The sequence below is a fragment of the Antrostomus carolinensis genome, unplaced genomic scaffold, assembly GCF_000700745.2.
Source record: "Antrostomus carolinensis isolate BGI_N321 unplaced genomic scaffold, ASM70074v2 scaffold7243, whole genome shotgun sequence".
NCBI classification, from domain to species: domain Eukaryota; kingdom Metazoa; phylum Chordata; class Aves; order Caprimulgiformes; family Caprimulgidae; genus Antrostomus; species Antrostomus carolinensis.
In genome coordinates this window covers 52,399-76,870 of record NW_010305793.1, presented here as the reverse complement: position 1 = coordinate 76,870, position 24,472 = coordinate 52,399, and the positions used below count along the sequence as shown (strand labels likewise).

At 35.2% G+C, this 24,472-nt stretch overlaps 1 protein-coding gene across 1 annotated transcript in view; it reads right to left on the bottom strand.

Moving 5' to 3' along the window:
* DENND1B (DENN domain containing 1B) overlaps positions 1–24,472 on the bottom strand; it is a gene marked incomplete at its 5' end in the record, with an annotated part of 94,391 nt that overhangs the window by 40,534 nt on the left and 29,385 nt on the right. Inside the window, 3 exons of the mRNA XM_010164884.2 lie at positions 7,596–7,697; positions 9,199–9,244; positions 14,927–15,027. Coding sequence (XP_010163186.1) covers positions 7,596–7,697; positions 9,199–9,244; positions 14,927–15,027 — 249 coding nt within the window. The remainder of the gene's footprint in view (positions 1–7,595; positions 7,698–9,198; positions 9,245–14,926; positions 15,028–24,472) is intronic.

Sequence of the window (24,472 nt, the reverse complement as noted above, 5' to 3'; positions counted from 1 at the left end):
GAAGACAGTTGGATATTTTTTATTTATGCTATGAAGGCTTATTTTTAAGGACTCTTAATGGTCACTTATTATTCAGTTTTAGGGATCTTTATTTTTTTAAGTCAAATTGCTACCTTACATAATTTCTTACGCACCATGAGCGTAATTGCTACCACTGTCAAATACTTGAGAAAAGTTTGTGTAAATTCAGTTATTGTCTTCAGAATTGGCCTAAAAGATAAAACATGTGAAAGGGAAAAAAAAATACTTATAAGGCAACTGTAGTTAAAAAAACCCAAACAACCAAACTTCCATATTTTAGTGCTTGCCTTTTATTTTTGAAGGTCTTTTCTTACTTGGCAAACAGCACTCACTGCTTATATAGAATTGGGAAAAAAAAATAGAAATACTAATTTAGACAAGCCTTACTTGGAGATACTTTGGAGAAAATTTAAATAATTATGGAATTATTACAGTACTCTTCAAACATATGTAGAATTACACCCAATTAAAGTCTATAGTCCTCTAATTTTCAACATGAGGGATATCTGGAGAAGTCAGTCAACTCCAATTACGTTGAATACATGTTTCTACACCCCTTTGTATTGCAATACACCCCCTTTGTATTGCAATATACCAAATAAAGCAATATTTAAGTCACTATAAACTATACACAGTCATATTTAGAATTGCTCTTTAAACAAAACGTTATAAACACAAACTATCACCAAAACAGCTTTCATTTTTACAGAAATATATACAAGATGAGTATCTTTTGTTTCTTTATGCAAGCAGTCTTGACTGTTCTTGTAGATGATGACTGTAATTGAAGTGTCAACCTAATTAACAACTAAACTTTGAATAATGCTAATGAGAACTGAACATGGCATCAGAGAAAAGACCAGCTCTACAGGTGATAAACCTTCACAGTAGTGACATTTTCCAGTGTAAAGTCACAGTTACTGTGATCTGATCAAAGAGAGAGACCCCCATTGGGTCCAATTATAACTATAGTTTTGGAAAAAAAAAAAAAAAAAGTATTGAGTTATGATGTTCATAATCTATGCAGAAAGGCCTTTACAGTATAGGTTTTTTCCCCATAGCTGTGATCTTTTCAATTTATATCCAAGCTCCATAGATCTAGATAAAAGTTTAGAGCCCGATTCGTTTAGCCCATGGAAAGCATACACCAAGGCTCATTTATGTTTTTTTCCTTTAAAGAAAAAAAAAAAAGACAAGTCTGAGTACAAAAACCAGTTAAGCAGTTCAAGGTTGAAAAAATAAATGCACATTTGGGTTGTTTTTTTTTTGTTCTGTACTGTATGATTATTTTAAAATTATTAAAAATAAGATGTATTTAATTCTGTGAGATATAAATGTGTATATCCTTTGTTTAAGGGAAATATGCCCAGCAACATTAGTGCAGTTGTGCTAAAACAAAAGCAGTAACTTGAGGAAAAAAAAGAATTGCTAAGCCTATAGTGTTGTCTCTGTCATGACAGACAAAGCACCTTCTAAATATAAGGGAGGGAAAAGGCAGAAAATTCTCTACATTCTTTTAAATGTACATTCTTCTAAATTACACCTTGTGATTCTGGGGAATCAATGGCAGACAGTAAGATGAGGTCAGAAAAGAAAGGGGTAAAGATGATGTAGAGCAGAGGAATTGCAGGACAAAGCGGGAGATGTGAAGGAAAATGGTATTTTCTGATGTTCTCATCTGGTAGGCCCTATGTACCCAAACATGAATAGATAAACAGAATGCTTTAGGCAAAAACTTGTTAAAAAGAACAATAGAAAGTAACAAATCTCCCACTTCACTGCAGGATTGGTATGTTATTAGTTCAACAATATTAAGGACATCCCAATGGAATGGCAGTTCGAAGGCGGGTTCTCCAGCACAAAAATGTGTAAATCAGACGCACATTTTTTGTGCTGCCATCCTGGAGGGAGTTCTAGCCTCAAAAAGGCTATGCTGGAGTTCAAAGAAAGTTTCTCCAACTTCCACTTCTCTCAGGAGGCTATGCTAAAAGGCAGGAAGAGCTCTATTAGATTATTCTGCAGCAGGTCTAGGAGCACACTGCTCTTAAGAAAAAGCCTGCACAGTTAACATGGGCCACAACCCTGATTCCCCAGTCATCACAATCGGAGTCCTGGCTGAAGCACTCCCGAAATACCCTTGAGACCTGCCTAGGTTGCCTTCGAGCTAAAGTCAGCAAACATGCATGCAGAGGGAAAGGGCTTTCTCAGAGCTTCTCCTATCACTGAGTGATGGCAAACCCATGCTGCGCATTTGGGGAGATTGCCGGCAAATTCTGCCAGTTCCACAGTTTAATCAAAGATAGAGTGATAAAGTAGTTATTACAGTCAATACAGTAGGTACAGATAAGAGACTGGGTGCTTTGAACTACTTAGAAGGACATGGTGCGCAGCAGGATTGTGATTGCTTAGACCCATGAACTTAAAACCAAGGAAGTGTGAGACCCCTTTGGGTGACAGCATTAACAGTTCTTAAAATTTCAAAGAAAATCCACAGCTCTGGCACCAATCCAAAAACATACCAAGCAGGATCTTTATCCAAATCTTTTCCTCGTACTTTAATCCATCTATCTATCTATGATTTAGAATGCCAAACTTTTTTCCTCCCCTTCTTTGCACGTCTTAAGCAGAAATAGCCTTTTACAAAGTTTAAAAATAAAGAACTGCAAACAAACAAACCACAGGGGTTAGAATGCTGTTAAAATTTATTTCAGGAAGACACCAGTGATCTGTTTCAGAAATGGTATTATTAATTTACACTAGAAGCAAACTGGTTTTATCTTCTCCTAGCAACGGCTTCTCTTAGGAAGGTGACTTCACTGGACTGCTAAACACTACCAGTGAAGAGCAATCAGAGCTTCAGCAAGGTTTAAATCAATAGAATAGTTTTTCAGAGATTTAGAAAGTCATGAGATTGATATGTAATTTTTCTTTCATATGTAAGTAAGTATATCTAAAATGTAGAAACATATTGTGTCGGTCATTAAAAAGAAAAGCATTATTGTTTAAAATAGTCACCCTACGTCCTTTCTAATATTCCTAAAATATAACTATCTGATCAGAAACAAAGCATGACTAGTATCTTTTCAATAACCATGTTAGTAGGATAGTGACAATAACCATGTGAGCACATAAAGTTAAAAAATAAATTAACAAAATTATGTAAATATTAATCAAAGCCTTTGCTCCTGCAAAAACTTAAGCACATATATAAATTTAAGCACATATTAAGTACTCAGAATGTTTGTCATATGAGAAAAGCAGGACTGGGGAGGGGGGGGGGAGGGGTGGAGATATCCAGATATTTCTCTGGTGTCAGTGACAGTTGTTACGCTTTAAACTATTTTTTGGTGTTCCCTATCAGATCAGATCACTGTAAAAGTAAGCACACTCACAACAGTGAGAAAGGGAGAGAAGATGGCAGAGAAGAGAAACAAAACAAAAACCTTACAACAAAATGGAACCCGGTATGATTTTAATCAATATTCTTAATGAAAGGGCTTCTACATATTTTATACTATCCACACACAGAGGATTTAGGCATCTCAGAGAGCCCTCCAGCATTTAATCACAAATACTAATTCAGATGAAAACAACTACTTAAATGCATGTGTTTTCAAAACGAGGTGTACATTTCAATCTCACATTGTAGCTTCTAAAACTATATCGAGGTTCAAGAGAATTTCAACTGTAAGAATTTATTCAAAATAAATATTTGCCTCAACACTGCAAACACTGCTGACGTCTGAGTTTCTAAAAAACAATAATAATATTTTTTGATATTTTCTGATGGGAAAAAATAATAAACTGTGATACTTAAATATTACAAAAAATCTTTGTAGTTGCACTATCACACATTGACCAAACTTCTTTATAATACTATCAATCATTGTATTTTCAGAAATAATTAGCACTCCCAGTAACTGTTTTATAAAGTAACTGTTTGATTTTCTACATGAATTACAGTCTACTTCTCAAATGCTACTTTAAGAACAGTAATGTTCATATGCCAAATTTACGCTGTTAAAATTCTGTGACTTTAGAAATCTCAAAACCCATTTAGATTCTGTATTGCATCATAGTGCATAGGCACCACATGCTACAAAGACTACGTATCTTTCAACAGCTCTGTAGATTTTATGGTTAACAATATTTAACGACCACAGAAGATGCTAAAAACCTATAAAGCCTATTGTTTTCTGAAGATCGTATTTATAAAAGTTCTGCTTACTCTGTGGAGAAGTCAGTAAGATTTGGCTGCTAAACGTGATGCCCTCAATTCTCCAAGCTTTTTTTGAAAGTGTTCAAATTTGAGCAAAGGAGTAGTCTTTGTTTGTCAGAGTTAACTGCAAGCAGGTATTGCAGGATCAGGCCCAAAGTTTATAAATTTGTGTCTATGGTCTAATTCATATACACCACAAATGTTCTTTTTCTAATGTCTGACATTATTAAAGTGGTGATCTAGGTATTATTGTATTAGCTACTTATTTTAATTTTTTAATTAAAAAATAATAGACTAATTCACAGTGAAATGATGAAATTTAAAAACAAGTGTTCTTGTCAGAAGAGAGGAAAAAGAGGGTTTTTCCCCCCTCTAAGAAAACAAAGGATTCCTGAAAGTCTTGCACTGATTTATTTTTCCAATTTTAAATACCTTGAGAGTAGCGGAACTGCTACTGGCATGGTAGTATTTCTAACAGTCAATAAATCTAAAATATTATGTGTGAATATTGGAATGAAGCCATTAAGAAGATTACAGCATGCAACGCAGCAGAGGGTCCACATGAAAAAAGGACTGGTAATTCAGGACAACTGTGACCACTGACCTTTGCACAGTCAAGACCACTGGTCAGTCTGACAGAATAATAGAGTTCACATGCATAGAAAGTCATCTAGCCTGTAACTATAATTTAAATGCTTAAGTGAATGATTTAAAAATACCTTTAAGTCTCTGGTAATTTATTATACAGTTTATTAGACCATGCCATATAATAATGTTTCTCGATCTTAAATTTATCAGGGAAAAATGCACCATCAGTGCATTTTAACAGACACATTACTTATCCATAGGTAAACTATTAAATACCTATGCTGTGAGAACATCATCAGGAGTATTGATTAAGAAAATAATTACTCAATTTCCTTCAGTCAAAGAAACAGTTTTATAAAACTCTTTGAAAATATTGCCATTTTTTTGTCAGGCTGTTAATCAACCTGGAATTGATTTCTGAAAGGGATGGTAAGACGAGGGCTTCTTTTATATTTTCAGTTCTTCATTGTATTTTAACACCCTTCAGAGGTACTCATTTTATTTTTTCATCAGAAGTTTTACTACCTTCGTATGTACACTTATGAGGTTTATTTATATAGGTTAAAATGCTTCACATATGTAAGTATCTTTGACATTGGCTTTAATGTTTCAACTTATCATTTTGACTCTACACTCCTATGTCTTATGCTTTTTAGTGGAGATGTTAGCAGTTGCACTGCTCTTCATGAATGCAAAAGAAGGACAAGCATTTTGTCATTTTATGAGCCAAACACAGACTTTGTCTGTGCCTTTTGTTTACAGGTTTTACAACTGTAATTGTTTATGTTTTCCATTAAATTGTTTTAATTAAAGTGCTTTACAGATTGAAGTAGAGGAAGAGATCAGAATATTAAAATTAAAAGCTTAATTATAAAATCCTCAAATTCTGCAAGTATATTTTGCATAAAACACAGTTCTTATGTTTTGTTTCATATTAGATAAGGAATTAAATATTTTAAGTCTACTCTATAGTCTGTACTCTCGGATAACCTTAATTAACATTAATAATAGTAACACGCATATATCCTGGGGGATTCTAAAAGTATGAAGATCTGTATCCCTATTTTCTTCATGCTAGCCTACTCACTTAGAGATCATTTTGATATGCATCTGTAAAATACATGAGAAGTCCCTCTCACTGCACAAATATCCATTTTTGCTCTTTGAAGTAAACTACTGGAGTATACTACAACTCCAGTATCTTATGGAAGATGAAGCTTAATTCTCAATTCTACATCCAGCTATTATTTGACAAAAGGTATGTACCTCCATGACATTATAACCTCAAGCTTATTCACTGAATGCAAGGTCTGTTAAAATTACTGACACACCAGAAAATGGCTCATTTTTTACTTAACATGTTATATTCTTGAACAATAGAGTACAGTCAAGATTATTGTATGTATGTGTGTGTGTATACTTTTTCATACACAAATGTAAAATCAAAAAGCATCGGAATAATTTTTATAGTCTTTCACACTTCTGAACTATAGTTGATATTGAGTTAGAAGAAAGACTGACCAGATGATGTGTTAAAAAAAAAAAAAATCTAGATTTTAACATCACTAAAATCAAAGGGAACTGAGATTAATATAATCATCAAGAGTTTGATTTCTATTGTACCAAATATATACAAATTACCACCAAAACCAAAAGATATAGTATGTCATTACAGCACCTTTCTTTGATTAAGACAGTTTGGTTTTATGATTCACAATTTCAGAAAATGTAACTCTTTGATTTCACATTTTGATATAAAATTCTTTGTGCTGACAACCATTTGTGATAGCTTGAGCATCTATAACTAAATAATCAAAACAGTGGTTTCACAATTATATTATTTTAGAGCTCTATTGGGAAAAACAAGGTAAGTGAATTTTTTGACTATTTAAAATGATATACAGAATATGTTCCCCTATAGGCAATAAGAAAAAAAAAAAGGGGGGGGGGGGGGGGGGGGGGGGGGGGAAGTGGGGAACGACACCCTCTGCAAGATCAAAGTCCAGAAAGAACTGGCACTTAATTTATCATCCTTTACAGACAAAAGACAGTTTTCGTCATTTCAAAAGGATCAGATGTCTTTTATGACAAACTGGTTTTGCAGTTTAATTTACAAATAGAATTCTAAGTAAGCACTCTTTGCTCTGCCAAAGCAAATGACAAACAGTATAGGTTTTCATTCACAGAGCCCTCAGCAGGATAGAAGAGATTAAAATAAAACTGAAATAATTTAGAGAAAACAAATAAATGTTTCAGAAAGTTGAAGAAGATCAAAGCCTGAATTTTCTGACCCCAACTGTACAAGCATTTCTTATTATATTGACCAGTGCCATCAGATCATTAATTAAAAGGAAAGCGCTGGCAGGTGGCAGGGAAGCAGAAGCCGATAATTGGCCCCCTTCTTCTTTTTGCCTTCAAAAACTCTCTCGTTCTTTTGCAAGACATGCCACTAGGCAGACAGAAATGCCTACTTTGTAATATAATGATTAAGATGAGATGAAGAGACTCTTGCGTTTAAAGCAGCTATGCCTAATGAATGCAGCTAGCTTTATAATTATGATCCTACTTCTACAATAAGGAATATGATGTTCCATTCAACATCTCCTCAACTGTCAAAAAGGTAAAAGTCTCAAATGCAGGGGTCTACACTTGGTGCTTTTCACCCCCTTATTCCTTTTATAGCAGTTAGCAAAACCAGTCAAAAATAACTACTAGTAATTCAAGCATCTATCTAAGAAAGAAAGAATGAAATACCGGTAAGACTTACCACTTCACCAGGTAGGTTGTTCAGGTCATTAAAAGGGGTTTCTAGAGTGTTTGTGTCAACATTTAGCAAAACCACATCCTCCAGTGATCTATTTTTCACTCTCTATTAAGAGGGGAAAAAAAAATAGTAGAAAAGCATTTTACTATGGCATCCGCCTAAAGTACATTTTTATGTGCTAGATTAGAAGCGATGATTTTACAAATGATAATAATGGCAAAGACAATGTTTTGAGCTTTAGATCTGGGATTTGTGAATTAGATGCAGGATTCAGAGTAGCTTTTAAAAACACTTCATCTTCATCAAACAGTAAGGTTACATGAATAATCTCTGAAAGACAGGCATATTCAAGAAATTAATTCTTGAAAACCAAGATTTACACGAAACACAGTTAAATCTATTGGAACAAGACATATAACACCTTTCATTCGCTCATATTTGTGAAATATAGGATGTTAATCATATAATCAGATGAACAAAAGAGAAAACTAAGTAATTATTTGCAGATTTATGAAACTCCCAGGCATGTGATGTCTACTAGTATTACAGAAGAAGGGATGAAACAATCTTTCATGTAATGGGTTTGACTAGCAGCTAAGAATTAAACACTTTTTTCCTTTCAGGAAAAAAATGATAGAACTCTTTTCTATATGGTTCTACAATAATACATAATAGTGCAGTCCAGGGAATTATTCCAGAAGGAATCGAATGACTTCTTTTTCAGAGTAAGCCTTTCTGTTCCATTATTTTCTGATGGAATAAGGAAAAAGATCCTAGTCAAGATATTGCGATCAGTGTGTGTGGATCATAAGAACTCGATCTGAGAGAACAGAAGGTTATGCCTACAGTTAGGAAGTGTACATGATAGAGGACTCTTTTTTGGGAAAAGTGCTAGTGGCTCAGACTGAAAGAGAACCCACCTCATCAGCTTAGCAAATGTGAATTGATCCTGAGAAACTGCTTTAACAGAAGTGTAAATCAAATAAAGTTCCCAAATCAATTATCTGCTCCGCGTGATAATCAGACTACACATGTAGGCTTAATGGTGATATCAAATGGTTATGGAAAGAGGCAAAGCTATTTATGACCCAGTTATTACTTACCACTTAGGTGAGTTCTATTGTTTCGTTGCATGTTTAAATCTGAAAAGGCTACCTCTTGGGTTTTTTTGGCAAAAAAATACTAATTTCTAAATTAACAGTTATGAATGTTATGGGATGAATGTCAGACTAAGATCTGCAGAGGGACAGGAACATAAATTATCTGGGAAATCAGAATGATGCTGAATTCTGATTGATGGTAACTACAAAATAAATTTTTGGGAAAATCTGTTGCTGAACCACTAAAAAAGGCAGAAAAAAGAGCTCTTAAGTATACACAGAAACAAATCATGATGTAGTGCTTATATGTCTCCATAAAACATTTCAAAAGTAAAATTTCAAAGAGGGACATTTTTTACTTTATAAAGCATCTGAAGGTGAAATTTTGTAGTTCTGTACACTAAAAACCAAGGATTCTTTCTGAAGCATTGCCATTAAAATTATCATTTATGGCACACACACCTCATGCTTACCAGTACACAGAAGTGTATATATAGTAAACTTACCTCTATTAAGCTTAAGTGGACGCCAATTAGATAAGGCATCGGTGCACTGAAGAAGAAAAGTGGAAAAGACTAAATTATTGTTAAGTACCAACTACTGCAATGTTTGTGGAGCAAAAAATATTTAAAATCTTGGCACATACAGTCTCTAGTTAACATTCAGTGTTTAAGCCTGTATGAAACACACACAGTTGCTACTGAAATTTTTACTACAGAAGGGATTTTTTTTTTTTTTTTACTCTGCAGTAAAGATGACCACAAAATAAAGGGCGCTGTTCCTAACCATGAAAGTCTGAGCAAGAAGACATGTAAGGCTTGCTAACTGGCCTGCCATACCCAGTTTCAATAACCAACCATATTGTATGGCAGAGCTAATCTAGTGGATATTCCTGAAGTGGTCTGTCTATGGAATGACAGCGGTTTTAAAACACCATTCTGGAGAATATGGTACCACTTAGCATCACCCCACCACAACACAAACATCATTAATGACAGCGTTGGTTTTGAATGTACTTCTGAAACCCTTCCTTGGTGGCCATTTGGAAGCTGTATTACATCCTATTTAACTCAAGATAGTGAACTTTTTATTTCCAATCTGAGGAAGACAAGGAACTATACGCTCAAAATAAAACAAATATCCACACAAAGCCTCTGGAGTGAGACCTCCTGCAGTACACAAGCAAGAAACTGAATTAGTCAGGCTAATTTATCATGGTTTCCTATTATCTTCTGTTTCCTCCTCTAGTGAATGTGTTTTGGCAAAGAATATACTCAGTATCCAGTGCTGAAGGGAAAAAACATCATCACACTTTTGGGTACTGTGAGCTTACTAAAAATACTCACTCCAGAAAAGCAAGCGACAGATAGTCTGGTTTAAGCAACTCAGTGGGAAATGAAACACCAAGGGAGCAGAGTGAAAAACTAAATAAAAATAATCTCTGAAAAATAAATGGAAGGTAAGATGATTTATATGAAGTTATACAGATAGCTGACATACAGTAATTTCTCCCATTGTACTTATTCAATCATGGATCTGAGCCACTGGCACCAATTGACTTCCTGAGGCCCGCAGAGAGCCTTCACTCTGTCAGTTCACGTGGCCACATCAATCTGGTCCCAACTCTGGGAGCAAAAGTAACAATTCTCACCTGCCTTCGACTGCAGCCAGTTTTAGAAAAATCTGAACACACTATGGATTAGTCAATTGCTCTCATTAACAGTGTCCCACAGGAAAGATCAATGCAAGAAAAATATTTTTAAAAACCCACCAACTCCACCCCCTACACAAAAAAAACCAAAACAAAAAACCTAAAGAACACCCAAACCCCAGACTGACTGAGGCCAAAACAAGCTTTTGTTATTACTATCAAAATAAATGTTTGGTGAGAATGCAAACTGTCATGGCTTAAGGTTTCTGGGCAATGGGGCTTCCAAAAGAGGAAATGGAGACCCCTAAGTTCCCACACATCTTTTTGTTAGCCAAATACTGAAAAATCTTAGTACTTCCTGACAACTTCAAAGGCCTTCGTGCCTTCATGGACAAAGTACAAGTTATATGGAATCATAAATGGGTTTCCCTCCAGAGCAGACATGCGGTTATATTCAGTGAGGAATCAGACAGCTGTAAAACACTCTATAATTTTAAGAACATTTTATACTACATAACATAATTAACCAAGCCAATAAGAATGACTATGACTGACATGTAACTGAGGTTTCTTTTGCTGGATATGCAGCAAAACAGATCCTCAGGTTCATTGCATCAGAATTACCATAGCGTTACCAATAACGTGAACTGGAGAAACTACGCTGAAAACAAGCGCTAGATCATCCATGCATTTTATACACACTTGTTTTCTTGTACACCGACGCTGTTCTAGCAGCTTCATCAGGCCTGTACTAACTTAAAATAACTGATGATTTGTTCCATTAATAAATCTGTCATTAAAAAGGGCAGTTTCTATAGAACAAAGCAACAGCTACATCATTTCCATTTTGAGAAGTTAACAGAATAAAGGTACAAAGCTAATTAGATAAACAGATCTTGAAAAAGCATGAAATAAAAATTGCAGGTACAGAGAGTCAATTTGATCATTTTCAGTGAAGAATGAATTTTATTACTGCTGAATTCTGAAACCTTAACAGCAGAGGTTTGTAATATGTACATGAAATTGCTTACTATGGTACTACTGGGAGCTGCTACATACTTTTTCTCTTGCTTACGCATGTTATTACCAAAAATGTTATTAATCTACAGCATCACTGCCTAAAATAATTACTATGTTATGCAAAACATGCAAGTTAATTGGAAAATAATTGTCCCATTCTCACGAAAACAGGCGTGTGTATATCTCAATTCAGAAGAGACCAAATCTCATAAATGACATTGCAATTGTAACTTGAATTTTCTAATTGCATTATATTCTTAGCAGAGCATCAGTAGAACAGATGCTTTATCATCCACAGACAAAACTGTCATACATTCTCTTATCGGTGACTTAGTTTGCCAAGAAATTACAGAGAAATTTGATGAAATTAGCTTTCTCCTTTGAAAAATTAATTTTATTCAAATATAATTACTGTATGAATGCTCAAATTTAATTTTTGTAAAAGCCTTCCTGAAAGTCAGTCACTTACTGAGCTGAGTGCAACAATATCTTTTTGCTTAAAGGAAGAAAATAAATAAAGTCCTAAAAAATATTCAGAAAAATCCATTGTTTTAGTAACTCTGGTGTGTTTTCTTCCTCTAGAACTAAAACAAAAATTACTTTCACTGCTTAATATTTTGCTCTCTTTTAGGAAAACATATTTATTATCTCTTCTTTTTTTGGATGGTTGTTCCAATTCTCACCTTAGAGTTCTCATAATGGAATTTGAAGGCAAGATAGGCCGCACAGGAGGGAAATCCTGAAGTAAATAAATACACAGTATATTCACACACTGGGCCTTGCAAATATTCATAACCTGGCCAATCCTGACAGCATTACAGTCCACACTAATGCTCAGTACCAGTGGGTTTGGACTATTTTTAGAACATCCTTTACATTATGCCTAAAACTAGACCGTATATCAGGCTGTCTGAAAGAATCAAAAAGGTTTTTTGATTTAAAAGGCAAGTGGAAGAATTTAAATAATCTTTTAATATAGATGTGTTTTACTCAAATATACATTTCTTTTTACATGTCCACAAAATGTACCAGCTGAGCAGTTTATGTAATTTACAATATTCTAACACCCACAGAATTGTATCATTTATCCTTATGAATTTTTAAAGATATATGGTCCAACACATTAAAAACATTGTAGATTTCTCTCAAAATAGGTTGGATTATTAACATGCAAAGAAAAGTTGCAGGATCAGGGTCTATATTTAAGCTAATAGATTTAAATGTATTTTATCTGTTTAAAAATGGCTTTACTCCCTTGGAACTGACAAAATTATCAAACTGATAATACTCTACATTTATTTGAAAACTATTTTAGAACACTAAGAAAATGATACAAAGTCCAAGTGAAACAATGACAATGTAATTTCTAGGTATGAAAATGCATGTTAAGCCAAAAGAAAAAAGACACTTTTATAAAAATAACATTGCTCTATCAAAATTAAAATATAAAAAATAATTAGAAAAATTATTTAATTAATTTTAAATTGACATGATCCTCTTGGACTGCACACTAGTCTGGCCTAGCATAAACTTTGACCTTATGAATTCAAGGTTTTCTAACTTGACATATTATATACCTATGAGGAAAATATTTATTCACTGTTCATGCACAAAAACATGAGGAAAGCTAAGTATTTTATGTGTTTTTATTACACGATTCCAACCTGTCTCATAAAAGAACCATTCAAACCAGACATGAGCAGAGAAATGTAAATGAATGAAAACCTGAGTTAAAAGGTCTGAATTATAGTTACTGTGGTAAATTCATCAATTGTGCATTTCCTTTCTTGAACTTTGTTTCTGTTTGAACACCTCTAAAAAAGGGAAAACTTCCCCCTGCCCTCCCCGCTCTACTGTACTACTGTTGAAGAGAAAAAGGGATATAAATGAGTTTTACAAGTTTAAGAAACTCCATGCTTCTTTTTAATGAGTAAAAAAAATTCTCAGGTCATGCCACAATGACCTAGAATCTCAGCTTATTATCTTCATCACAAGAAGCTGTGTACAGCATCTAACATTATTATTTCTGGAAACATTATCAGTGCTTAGGAGGGGAAATAAAAAAATCCAGTATTCAGGATGCACTCTGCTGGGTACAGCTTGAATAAAGGTGTTGATCTACTTTCTGAGAACAGCATTTGTGGAAGATACTAAAGAAATTACAAAGCTTCTGGCAGTAAGCTCAAGAAATACAAAAATTAAACAAATACATCCAAGCTCTACCCTCATCTCGGTGCATTTTATCAAAGCTAGGAGGAAAAACAATTAGGACAGAGTTTCTTCAGAAGAAAACTCTTAAAGATGAAAGGCTTAGCAATAGTTGAAAGTAAAGCAAGGAGTGGGAGAAGAACATTTGATTTCTTTTTAAAAAGAATAAATAATATACATATGAAGTAAAAGAACTATCACAGAAAAAGATATACCATGGGCAAATATTGTAAACTTGAGGATAAACTATCAAAAAGACTTAAAGAAACATACTGAGAATTTATTTGAAAACAAGTTCAATAGGCTGGGTGGAGTTCAATGGAACATCAATATTTATAGGTTCCAGAAAAAACAAAACAAAACAGAGTCCAGAAAACATACAAGTATAATTTATTTCTATGAAGAAAAATATTAGTAAGAGAAACATAGACTTATGTTGGCAGGCATATGACTTGGACTCCCTTTTTATATAAAATAACAATTCCCAATCTCTAAAATGGCTTTAAACAGTTCATTTTTCCATCACAGATCCATAAGGTCTAGTTAAAGTGAAATTCTCCAAGGGGTGGATACTCCTCCTTTGGGTGTTTTGATAGAAACTCTCATTTGGTATCTCTGGCACTACTATGAATAAAAGCAGATGTCTTCTTAGACTAAAATCTTAAAACACAGGCATGTGGAAGCAACATCCCTTGAAGAATCAGAAGTGACTCAAAAAGTGATTTTTTCTTGTTCAACTTAGTAATTCACCAAAACCACTAACTCTGTTTGTTATGTGAACAGAAACATGTCAGGAGAAGCAGAATCCTAACAATTAAAATTTTGGAGGTACCACAAGGAGATTGTAAGATCTTTCGGGAAGGTGTTGGATAGGATCTTGAACCTGGCTGAGTCTAAAATACAAATATTAAATCGTTGTATAGACCTAAGGGAAAGACTGATGCCTACAAATGCCTGATTATGGAAAAACTAATCATTTTTTTTCTGAATGTTTCTATCAGTATCATCTGTCTCAAGTTAAAATAAATGCCAAATAAAAGAAAACCGTAACACAGCTGCATTTAAGTTACTGAATACATTCTCTAACAATAAAACAGGGACAGTAATTATAAACATGATTATAAATGCTGCACTGATAGCAATCAGCACTGTAATTCAAGGTCCAATTCAAACACCATGTAAAGGCATGCTGAAATTCCTCTGTTCAAGTCATCATTTAAGCAGTAGCTTAAGTGCTTTCATAAACCAGATCCTGTATATTTAATCACTTAAGTAGTTAGTGTTTTCATCAGTTACTTAGAATTACAAGACAGGTAAGAACATCTGAAATGGGGATAACAGGTTAGCTGTCTTACCAGCAGTAGTCCAGAAGATGTGGAGGAAGCACTGGGATGTAAATATGTTGCCAATACATTGGATATAACAATGCAGCTGACGCATGAACACAAGCAGTTAACTAAAAATAAAAATACACACAGAGAATTGGCAACAAAAAATATGAATAAAAGAAAATACAAAATCTTAAATTAACTTTTAGACATGTAAGAATCTTAATCTCTCCAAACCACCTATGATAGCATTTCTTAATTACTTTTAATCACTTAAACGCATCTGTGAAGAACTCTGATATACATATACAAGTACAACATTTGCAAGAAGTCAAACTAGCAAGTTAATTAAAAGTTAGCCCTGCTCAGCCATTTCCCTGAAAAAAAGAAAATAAATGCACTACTTGGTGCTCATTAAACATGGGTACTGTCACAAACACACAGAACCTGAGTGCACCCCAGCTGCACTCAGCTCCGCTGAGCAGGAAAGACTCAGGGGAGTTTTTTGGTCCACATTTCTGCTGTTAGAAACAGCTGGAACTGATGTGAACCTGTGTGAAGCCACCAAAAAGCATTACATTGAGGAGCAGGATTAATTTCTGTTTGTGTCACTATCTTGAATACCAAACTACCTTTAAAAAAATCTGAAGTGAATATTCCTTTTGACAGCAAAGCAACCTTATTACAGTTTTCCAAGACTCCCTTCCCAAAGCAGAGACTGGCAAGTCTGGCACTAGCATCACTGGAAAATTAAGGACTCCTTGACCAAGAAAGGTGTTATGATCGGCTTGTCATTCAAAATGGACACCCTTGTTTTTCTGAAACAAATAAAAAACCACTCCCCTCCAAAAAAACATCTATGGTATTGATTAGAAACGTGGTCGAGTGCACTCCTTGAGTGAACAAAATAATCTACAATACCTAAAGAATTAAAATTTGATCTATCAAATACCACTTTACTATCAGGGAGTCATTCAAATGTATTTATTTTATTATGCAGCCACAGAATTAGAACAGAATGAGAAAACATCAAGACTGTTCAAAATAAGGTAGCCTATGTCCAGCACACAAAACACTACAAACCTCATTAAAAAAAAGTAAAAAATAAAAAGGGGAATGCCCCACTTAGAAGACATCAGGATTATGGAGAAAGACAAGACTGTCCTAACGTTTTATATCACAACAAAATCACTATCTGAGGTTAACTTGAAAATAGTGCTGCTTATTAGACTTGTACTTTTACAGTAACAAAACGAAGAGCTAAAAATGAAATGTAAATCCTGTCCATATAGCAAGTGCTAAAACCTCATGGATTTTACAGGACAAAAAAACCCTCTTCATGGAACAGATCAGCAGTTAAAGCTTTCACACCCTGGTTGTCTTGGACATTTAGACTTGTAAATAAAACTTATACTGCAATTTTGTACGTGTATTTTTACACTAAAAATGAAAAAAAGTAATTATAAGACCATTGCAGCAGAAACCATGGACAATTACAATTTGTGCAGCATAGTTTGCTCAGCACTCAGATTAATCTAACATGATTAAATATGGAAAAGAAGAGGGTCTGAAAGCTCCTGAGGGATATCATTAGGGCAAATTGCCAAAGAATGAAACATGAGCCAGTCAGGAGAGTCTGGAAGCTGCAGTAGTACCAAGGGACCTGAATGTTCGACAGTTGGAGCTTCAGTAATGTGTGAACTGCAGGTTAAGGTATCAGGAGACTCTGTTCACTGACACACAGAATGTCACTATTGACCAGTGAACTGCCCAAGCCTGACAGCTACACTACAGAAAGCCAAGTATATAATAATTCCGTATTTAAACTCTTCATTTCAGATAAACATCTCGTTTCTTAGCTTTACACCAAACCTCCACAATTACTCTCATTTGACACTTATAATAAGGGCTATTTTAATAATTAGTCTGTTGTTACTAAGAATTAATTGACTTGGGGGGAAGAAATAAATGAGCATCTTATCCCTCTTCTACACAGTGGGATTTATGAGTTTTATATCCACATTATCTCTCTCTGTAGTTTAACTAACACTACTGATAGCACAGTCAAGCTCAGCATCATGATTTTCTCTTTTACTCTAAATGGATATGGAATTACTCATTAGTATGTCCACATACTATTGTACACAGCATACAAATTTCAAACTCCAACTACCTATATAAAAATTAGCATTCCATATATTCCAATCACAGACTGAAATAAAGCTGAGCATACAGTTATACAGGGTATCCCCCAATGTATACAGCCACCTCCTCCTCCTCTTAATAGGCATTCTTAAATTATGAATTAAGATGACTATACTATTTGCATGAAGAAATACTTTCCTATCTTATGCATATGTCTGTGTTATATTTTAGTTCTCACTTTAACAGAGGAAGTGGATGATTCCTTAAAAACATTTGAAGTTTTATTAATTCTATCATTTTACAATCTATATTTTGGTGTGGTACACAGATTGGAATCTATTTAACATTTTTAATGTTAAACAATCTACTAAATTTTAGCATTTTTTAGCACAGAAGGTAAAGATTTACTTACTTACTCATCAAGGTTTTGTTGTACTGTTCCTCACTTTTCCATTTAGTAACATCTTAATTTAACATCTTATTTAAACATTTGCATCTCTGCTGCTACAGTAGGTTTCCAAACATTTTAATATGGCATGAATATATTTTATAGTTTTCTGTTGTATACAGCCTGTAAGACAAGCAGCTATGGGATTCTGCTGCTCCTCAAACTGTGTGACATTTTAATACTGTGCCAACTCTGCCTTTAAGCAAATACTGATAAGATAATTATGGATTCATATTAAAAATTGCACACTTTCTGGCAAATTCTCTTTTTGCCTTTTTTACTGTTTCAACAGTGAGTGCATTTCTCAAATGCATTAGCTATTTAAATAACTTACCTCTTTAACTGACATATTCACTCTTCTAATTAGAATGGGCACTACTGCAAATCTTGGCATAATGCTGCATGTCTGAAGTAACCAGACAGTTCAACAGATCTGAAAACCATTCGGGGACCAGGCAGAGCCCGACCGCTTATGTCAGAGCTCAGAGGTCTATAAAGGCGACACTGGATTTGGGGGTGTCTGATGGCATCTGTGCTTGGGAGTGGAGCCAGCCAGAGCCCCAGCAGGTTGAACAGGGATGGAGGAGATGGTAAGGCAGAAGTGCAGCACAAGCTCCTAGGTGCAGAAATTAGCATCTGTTGCTTGACCAAATGGCAAGATCTTTTGCAGAAAACAATTCGTTACCCCATTTAGGGAAAAAGACATTTGTATGGAGTCTGTCTGTTAATTGCTATCTGTTCCAAAAGAAATTATCAAGATCCACCTTAAAAAAAAACAAAAATCCCCCCCCAAAAACTCCAAAACAAACAAAAAAAACCTTGCAAGGAGAAAAACATCACAGAACAGAAAAATCTCTTTTTCAAGACAGGTAGTTGTTATCCTAAATTATCTTGAAGTCGCCTTCAAGGCTGTGTACAACCTTACCTATTTTGCCAGTGAGAAGTGGAGATTACATCAACTGTGAACTGTGATGCCCTTTACAGATAAACTCGTATATATAAGGTGAAAGCATCTGTCCAATAAAATTTGCTAGATATTTAAGTATACACACCCATACGTCATTGCTTAACTCTGCAGTTTGCTACAAAATCTTAACATTATAGCAGAACAGTGCTGCAGAACCTAGTTACTGCAAATATGATAGTTTATTACATATTTTGAGGCAACAAATGATATTGTGACACCCTCCTACTGCACCGGAAAAGACCTACCAGAGTTGTGTTTCTATCAATAATAAAATGGGTGGGCAGTTTTTAAGTAAAGTTTTTGTCTGTTGAAACCCATTCATCAATATTGAATAAAACACTTAATATTTCTGCGTCCCAAAATTTTGCTTTTTTAGACCACTTTTCTCCTTTTCAAATAAAAGTTTATACAATTTTTATTCCAAAAATAAATCTAGTTATGGTTTTAAAATTGGTTTAAATAATGTTTTAAATTATATAAACAACATGAGTTAATTGACTTGAACCAGTTAAAAAAACAACTTTTAACAAAAAATTTCAATGTTCAACTCTCTAATAAACAGACAAATTTAACTTGAAATCCCTGGCATTTGCATTGGACGTGAAAAGAATCTTTCAGTCACATTCTATCAGTAATGAATTTACTAACATTACTGAGTACAACTGAAGTTTCAGTCTGTTACTGATCTTTCCTGAAAAGACACTGCAGCCAGCAACACCATATAAGCTTTCATCACCCCGCAAGGAAAGTACGTGGTGGTTTCTGCAGAGTTTTGTTGCGGTTCTCGTACAATCATTTTATCTCTTGGGGAAAAAAAAAATAAATGCTGGAACTATGGTGATAATACAATCTGTCCAAATAGTGGGAGAGCATGTTATAAAGTTTGTTAGCAAAATTCATTATTCAGTGACAGTAAATTGATTACTACCAAATCCCTCTGAGACTGAAATAATGCAAAAATTCTAGAGAATTATAAGTTACTTTCTACCTTATGGCAATAAGCAGCCACTTGGGAAGACTGTTGTTCAAAATCTATGTACTGCTGAACAGGAACAGTCAGGAAAAGTTTTAGTTCAAGACTTGATCAAAGCAGGTTTCCCTGCTCCTGGGAACATGATGGCTGCAGCTCCTCCCTATCCCTCATATGGATGCATTAATTCTGACGTGTGTATCTGCTACCCCAACGCTCACTTCTATCAATGAATCTTTCTACTCTGGATTTCAAAGGGACAGGCCCCCTTTTTCTTTTCTTTTCATAATTTTAGGTTTTGTTAAAACACTGTGATTTGTTTAGAGGCATACTATTTCAGCTGAAAGATTTTCTGCAGACTCACATGTTATGCTTATTTCATACCTATTACTCACATAATTTCAATGAGTAACATGAAAATAATTATTTAGTTTCCTGCAAAAACTTATCGGGCAGTTACTTTCTAGCTATATGAATTATGTTTTTCAAAGCCTTTTCTATAACCAAAGGTAAAAAGAGGCAGAGCACAGGTAACAAGATTTGTACACACTACAAGGCACAAACTAGAAACACAGAAACTGATTAGTGGAATCTTGTCAGAAAGCCAAAAACAGCAACAGAAGTTAGACAAAACGCTGAAGTAAAATTAACCTGTGACACCACACAACCTTTCAAGATCTACTGTAAGCAACTAAATAACTACTGTGACAAAACCATTTCCTGAAAAAGCCTCAAACACTGTCAATCTCTGTCAACACCATGTCCAGAAATGGGTACTGGTGTGCTCTCTCCCTCCTCCCTCACAGTCCTGTTGGGCCAAGGAATTGCTTCCCTCCCACTGCCTTGACCACACATATGTTGAAATATGCCAAAGATTCTGTTTAGTTATCTCATCTACTTATTAGTACCTATAGCAATAAATTGTAGGGGATGGGTCACTGTTTTACCACAATTCCAGTAGGTATCATCAACCTGAACCAACTCTGCTGTTGCCCCAATACTCCCAGTCCACAAGAACTACTGAGAAATCACTCTCCGCTCCCTGGGAGGGGAACAATCACAGAGGTGAAAGGAAGCCTCTCCTCTATGTTATTACAACTCCTAAGACTACCAGCTTCGTTAAAGGGCATCCATGCCTAAAGGTTGTTTGTCTGGGAACACAATCAGGCCCCAAACCTGTAAGAGCTACTTAACAGCTGCTAAGACCCACCTTTCCAGCCATTTCCTACATGGGTGGGGGAAGACTGCTGGGGAGTAAGAGTGGGAAGGGAGCCCTTCTTTTGTGTAAATCCCTTCCCAGCTCTAAAGAATAAACAGTCAGACTTAGTCCAACTAAACTTAGTCTGCTGGAATTGCTGAGAAGTCAGAAGTCACTGACGAAAATAAATTTAGCAACAAAAGGGAACAGAATATACTGTCCAAGCCACAATATCCAAAGCCACTTCTTATGCATTTCTTTAATTTAGCCCATGGCTAATCATTTCCCATCTGCCATCCCCATAATCTCTAAGAAGAAAAAGAGGGAAGACCTTAAACAAGTCATAATGCATCTTCCTCTTGTCAGCAAGATGACAGCCCCAGCTCTCCTCTCTCACAGAAGGGAGGGAAGAGAAGTATATTGCCAGTCCATAGATGAAAATTTTAACTTCTTACATTGTGAAAATTAAATGTGGAAAAGAAAATGCTAATACAAAAAAAATATTATTGTCTCCTGAGGTTTTTTTGTTTGGTTGCTTTGTTTTTTGTTTTTGTTTTTTTTTATTGTTGTTGTTTAGTACTTCACTTCCTTTTATCCTTATTTCTAGGGGAAGGAAAGGGAAGAGAAAAATGTTATTTGTTAATTTGACAATCAATTTCACTCTTTTCTTGCAATTCTTGATTCATAAAGCAGAATTATGGCATCATTCTCGTGCATTAGTTTGGAACGGAAAAGAAAAGACCGTGGACACTGTTTGTTCCTTGCCTATGGCTCTCAGAGTGACAAGCTTCCCAATAACAGAAGCTGAGCAGAAAATAAAATTGAAGTGGCAGTAGACAGGAGAGCGGTTAATGAGCAATACCACTGGCATACTGTGCCTATACTAAGGACCCAAACGCACTTTTATAGATAATCAAAAGTATCTATATAACAAAGTAGGTGTGGGTGGCAGAGAAAAAACCACATAACTTGATTCAGTTACTCAATTTCTTCATCCCACAAAGGTTTTTAGTATTTTTCATAGGTTGAAAATGAGACTTCTGTAAGTTAGTCATCAGCTTTTATCCCTAACGTGTTACACAATAGGTTAACTAACAGGTCTCTTCTGATATTTGTTTATCCCATAATAAACTAATTATGCTTCTTTATGTCATCCACTCAACAATTTCTGTTTCCTTATATTTCTTCATTTCATCTCTGTACATTCTTGATAATTTGTTTATTCTTATTTTGGGATTCATTTATTTCCTAACTTCATCTCTTCCTCTCTCACAAAAACACAGAACACCACAAACATATACATCTTTTTGTTCCTTTTTCTGACTTCCCTTTTCCTCCCTCCTTTATTTTATGACCTGTCTCCATGGAGGAAGAGCTACCCTCCCATAAAACAAGGGAGTTCAGCAAATGTTTCTCACTTCTGAAAGCAGAGTTTCCAGGAAAATAATTTTTATTAACATTTCCTCCCCCAGAGTAACTCCATAGTATGTTCTTCTGCCATATACTAATTAAGAAGCAGCAGGGAACAGCTTCCTTGTGAATAGCTGACAGACAACTTACTTACTGCGAGCAAGAGTAGAGATAACTGCTGACTATGCTGTAATTCATCTCGTCATTGGTAAATTTTGGAAAAAAAAAAAAGATATGAAGCAGCAGTGACTGTGAAAAGGAGAAATGTTGCCATAATGGCACACCAGAACAGAGACCAGTATTACACTCACACGCCAGTAACTCGTCTTCACATCTTATGCTTCCCATGACCACCAGTGACTTCAGTGGTACTTTTTTTAGAGGGTAAGACAGTTCTGGTCAACAGAATACAGACTCTTTCACTTTCAGTTCTCATAAAGCTCAACCACAAAGGACTCAGTACTTAAAGACTTCTATTAGACTGCATATGCTGACAGCAGTGCTGTGAAATGAATCCGTAGATTTGCCTTTGTGTCTACATGCTTTTCTTTTACAGTGTGGTTTTTTCTTTGTTTGGGGTTTGGGATTTTTGTTTTTAATAAAACGCAGGGATACAGTTTTCATGTTTTACATAGATGGTAAGTAATAGCAATCTGTAACTTTTTATTGTTTTTTTCTCCCCCTCTCATTAAAGGAAAGATTTTAATCATTTGCTGACCACACATTTAAATTTCTTTTCACAAATTCTTTCACAGTTATTTCTCCTAATATTATGTTGTGGCAATGGGAAAACTATTCTAAACTGGGAGAGCTTTCCGGGTCTGTCTGTATATCCTAACCACACTTTGATTCCATATCGACATCCTGATGCTTCATTGCTAGAAGCACACTCTCTACAGGTGTTCCAAAGGGACCCTAACTGCACCTACAACATGCACCTCTGCCCAGTTTACCTTAGACTGCTTACACCTGAACTATTAAAAAAATAATAATTATTATTATTAAACACCATTCCTCATCTACTCCCAGCCCAAATGGTCTAATTGACCTAATATTCCACAATGAATTCTAATTATTCTTCTGGGAGCTCAGCAAGTAGCAGTGGAATATCTGTTCTGCCTTGCAAGTTAATGATAAATTCACATCCATTTCTTGTTTTCCAAGAACTAAATTTAGCCCTTGCACATTTCTGCCCACTATGTACTACGTCACAGGAACTTCAGATACTAATTGAATTTTAAATCTGTAATTTTTTGAATTATTGGAACAGCATTATTTACAATGGATCTGCCATACACCTCATATTTTTAGATAAAATTGTTACTGTACTACAGTACAGAATTAAAATAAATTAGATGCTACAGTTCATTTAACCAGAACTAGAAGCATCACCCTAGCACAAGGCAATGAGAAGACATCACTAAGCTGTACAACAGCTTCCGATGCCACTATTTTCTCCAACACGCAAGGCCTGTACGGAGCCAATTGTTCCACTGTCTTGGATCCTTAGTTTGCACCAGAGAAGCAGCTCCACAAAAAGTAGCTTTGAACTCAGAAAAATAAAAATATAAAAGAGGAGCTTTCTGTCTTTCCAGGCTCCATACTAACGTGTACTGTGCTCCAAGTCCACATCCCAGTGATATGGCCTAGTCACAAAGCGCTACTTGGCTGATTTTTTAGCCATATCCATGAATCTTCAACATGTAAACCACAGAGAGATTTAAGTGAAGCAAGAGAAACAGTCAACCACCACAGCTGCTTTCTGATTCAGTTGATGATATTACTGACTTGGGATAAATCTATTTTCGAATAATCTTGGATTTAGGGTTGGATGCAGGAGGAGTAAAGTGATTCACAAATTCAATGTGTTTAGAGTAAGAGGTGTTTCACTTCCTCTAGCATCTAGAATTACATTCTCCAAGCAGCCTCCATGCAGAGCCTGAGCGACCATGGATAGTGTGACCATACCTGAACAAGACTAATGAGGCAAAGAACATGAAGCCACTGCTCAGTCCAACTCAATACGGCAACTGAGGGCAATTGCAGAAAGCTCTCTTTGCATATAAGCAGCAGTAAAAGTGATTCCACAAATGCATGTTTGTGTGTATATTTGTATTCAGTGCTTTTTTACCACAAAAAAGAAAAAAAAAATCTGTATCTTTTCTTGACATACACCTTTGTTTTTAAAGGAGTCAGCATAGAAACCTAGAGCCAGCACAAGCAGAACTTTGTAACCATGCTCCCAGACACATCAGACTTGCATTACCTGAAACAAATACTGGTCAAAATGGAGATAACGTTTAGACATTTGCTTTAAAGTGTAGCATCCTTTCCACCTGCCAGCATAGGCCGCAGAAGATACACTCTAGTTAGCATATTACTGACAGGATGATGAGAAAGCGCCTGTCAGACACTGGCCAGCCGGGTGTTTGAGA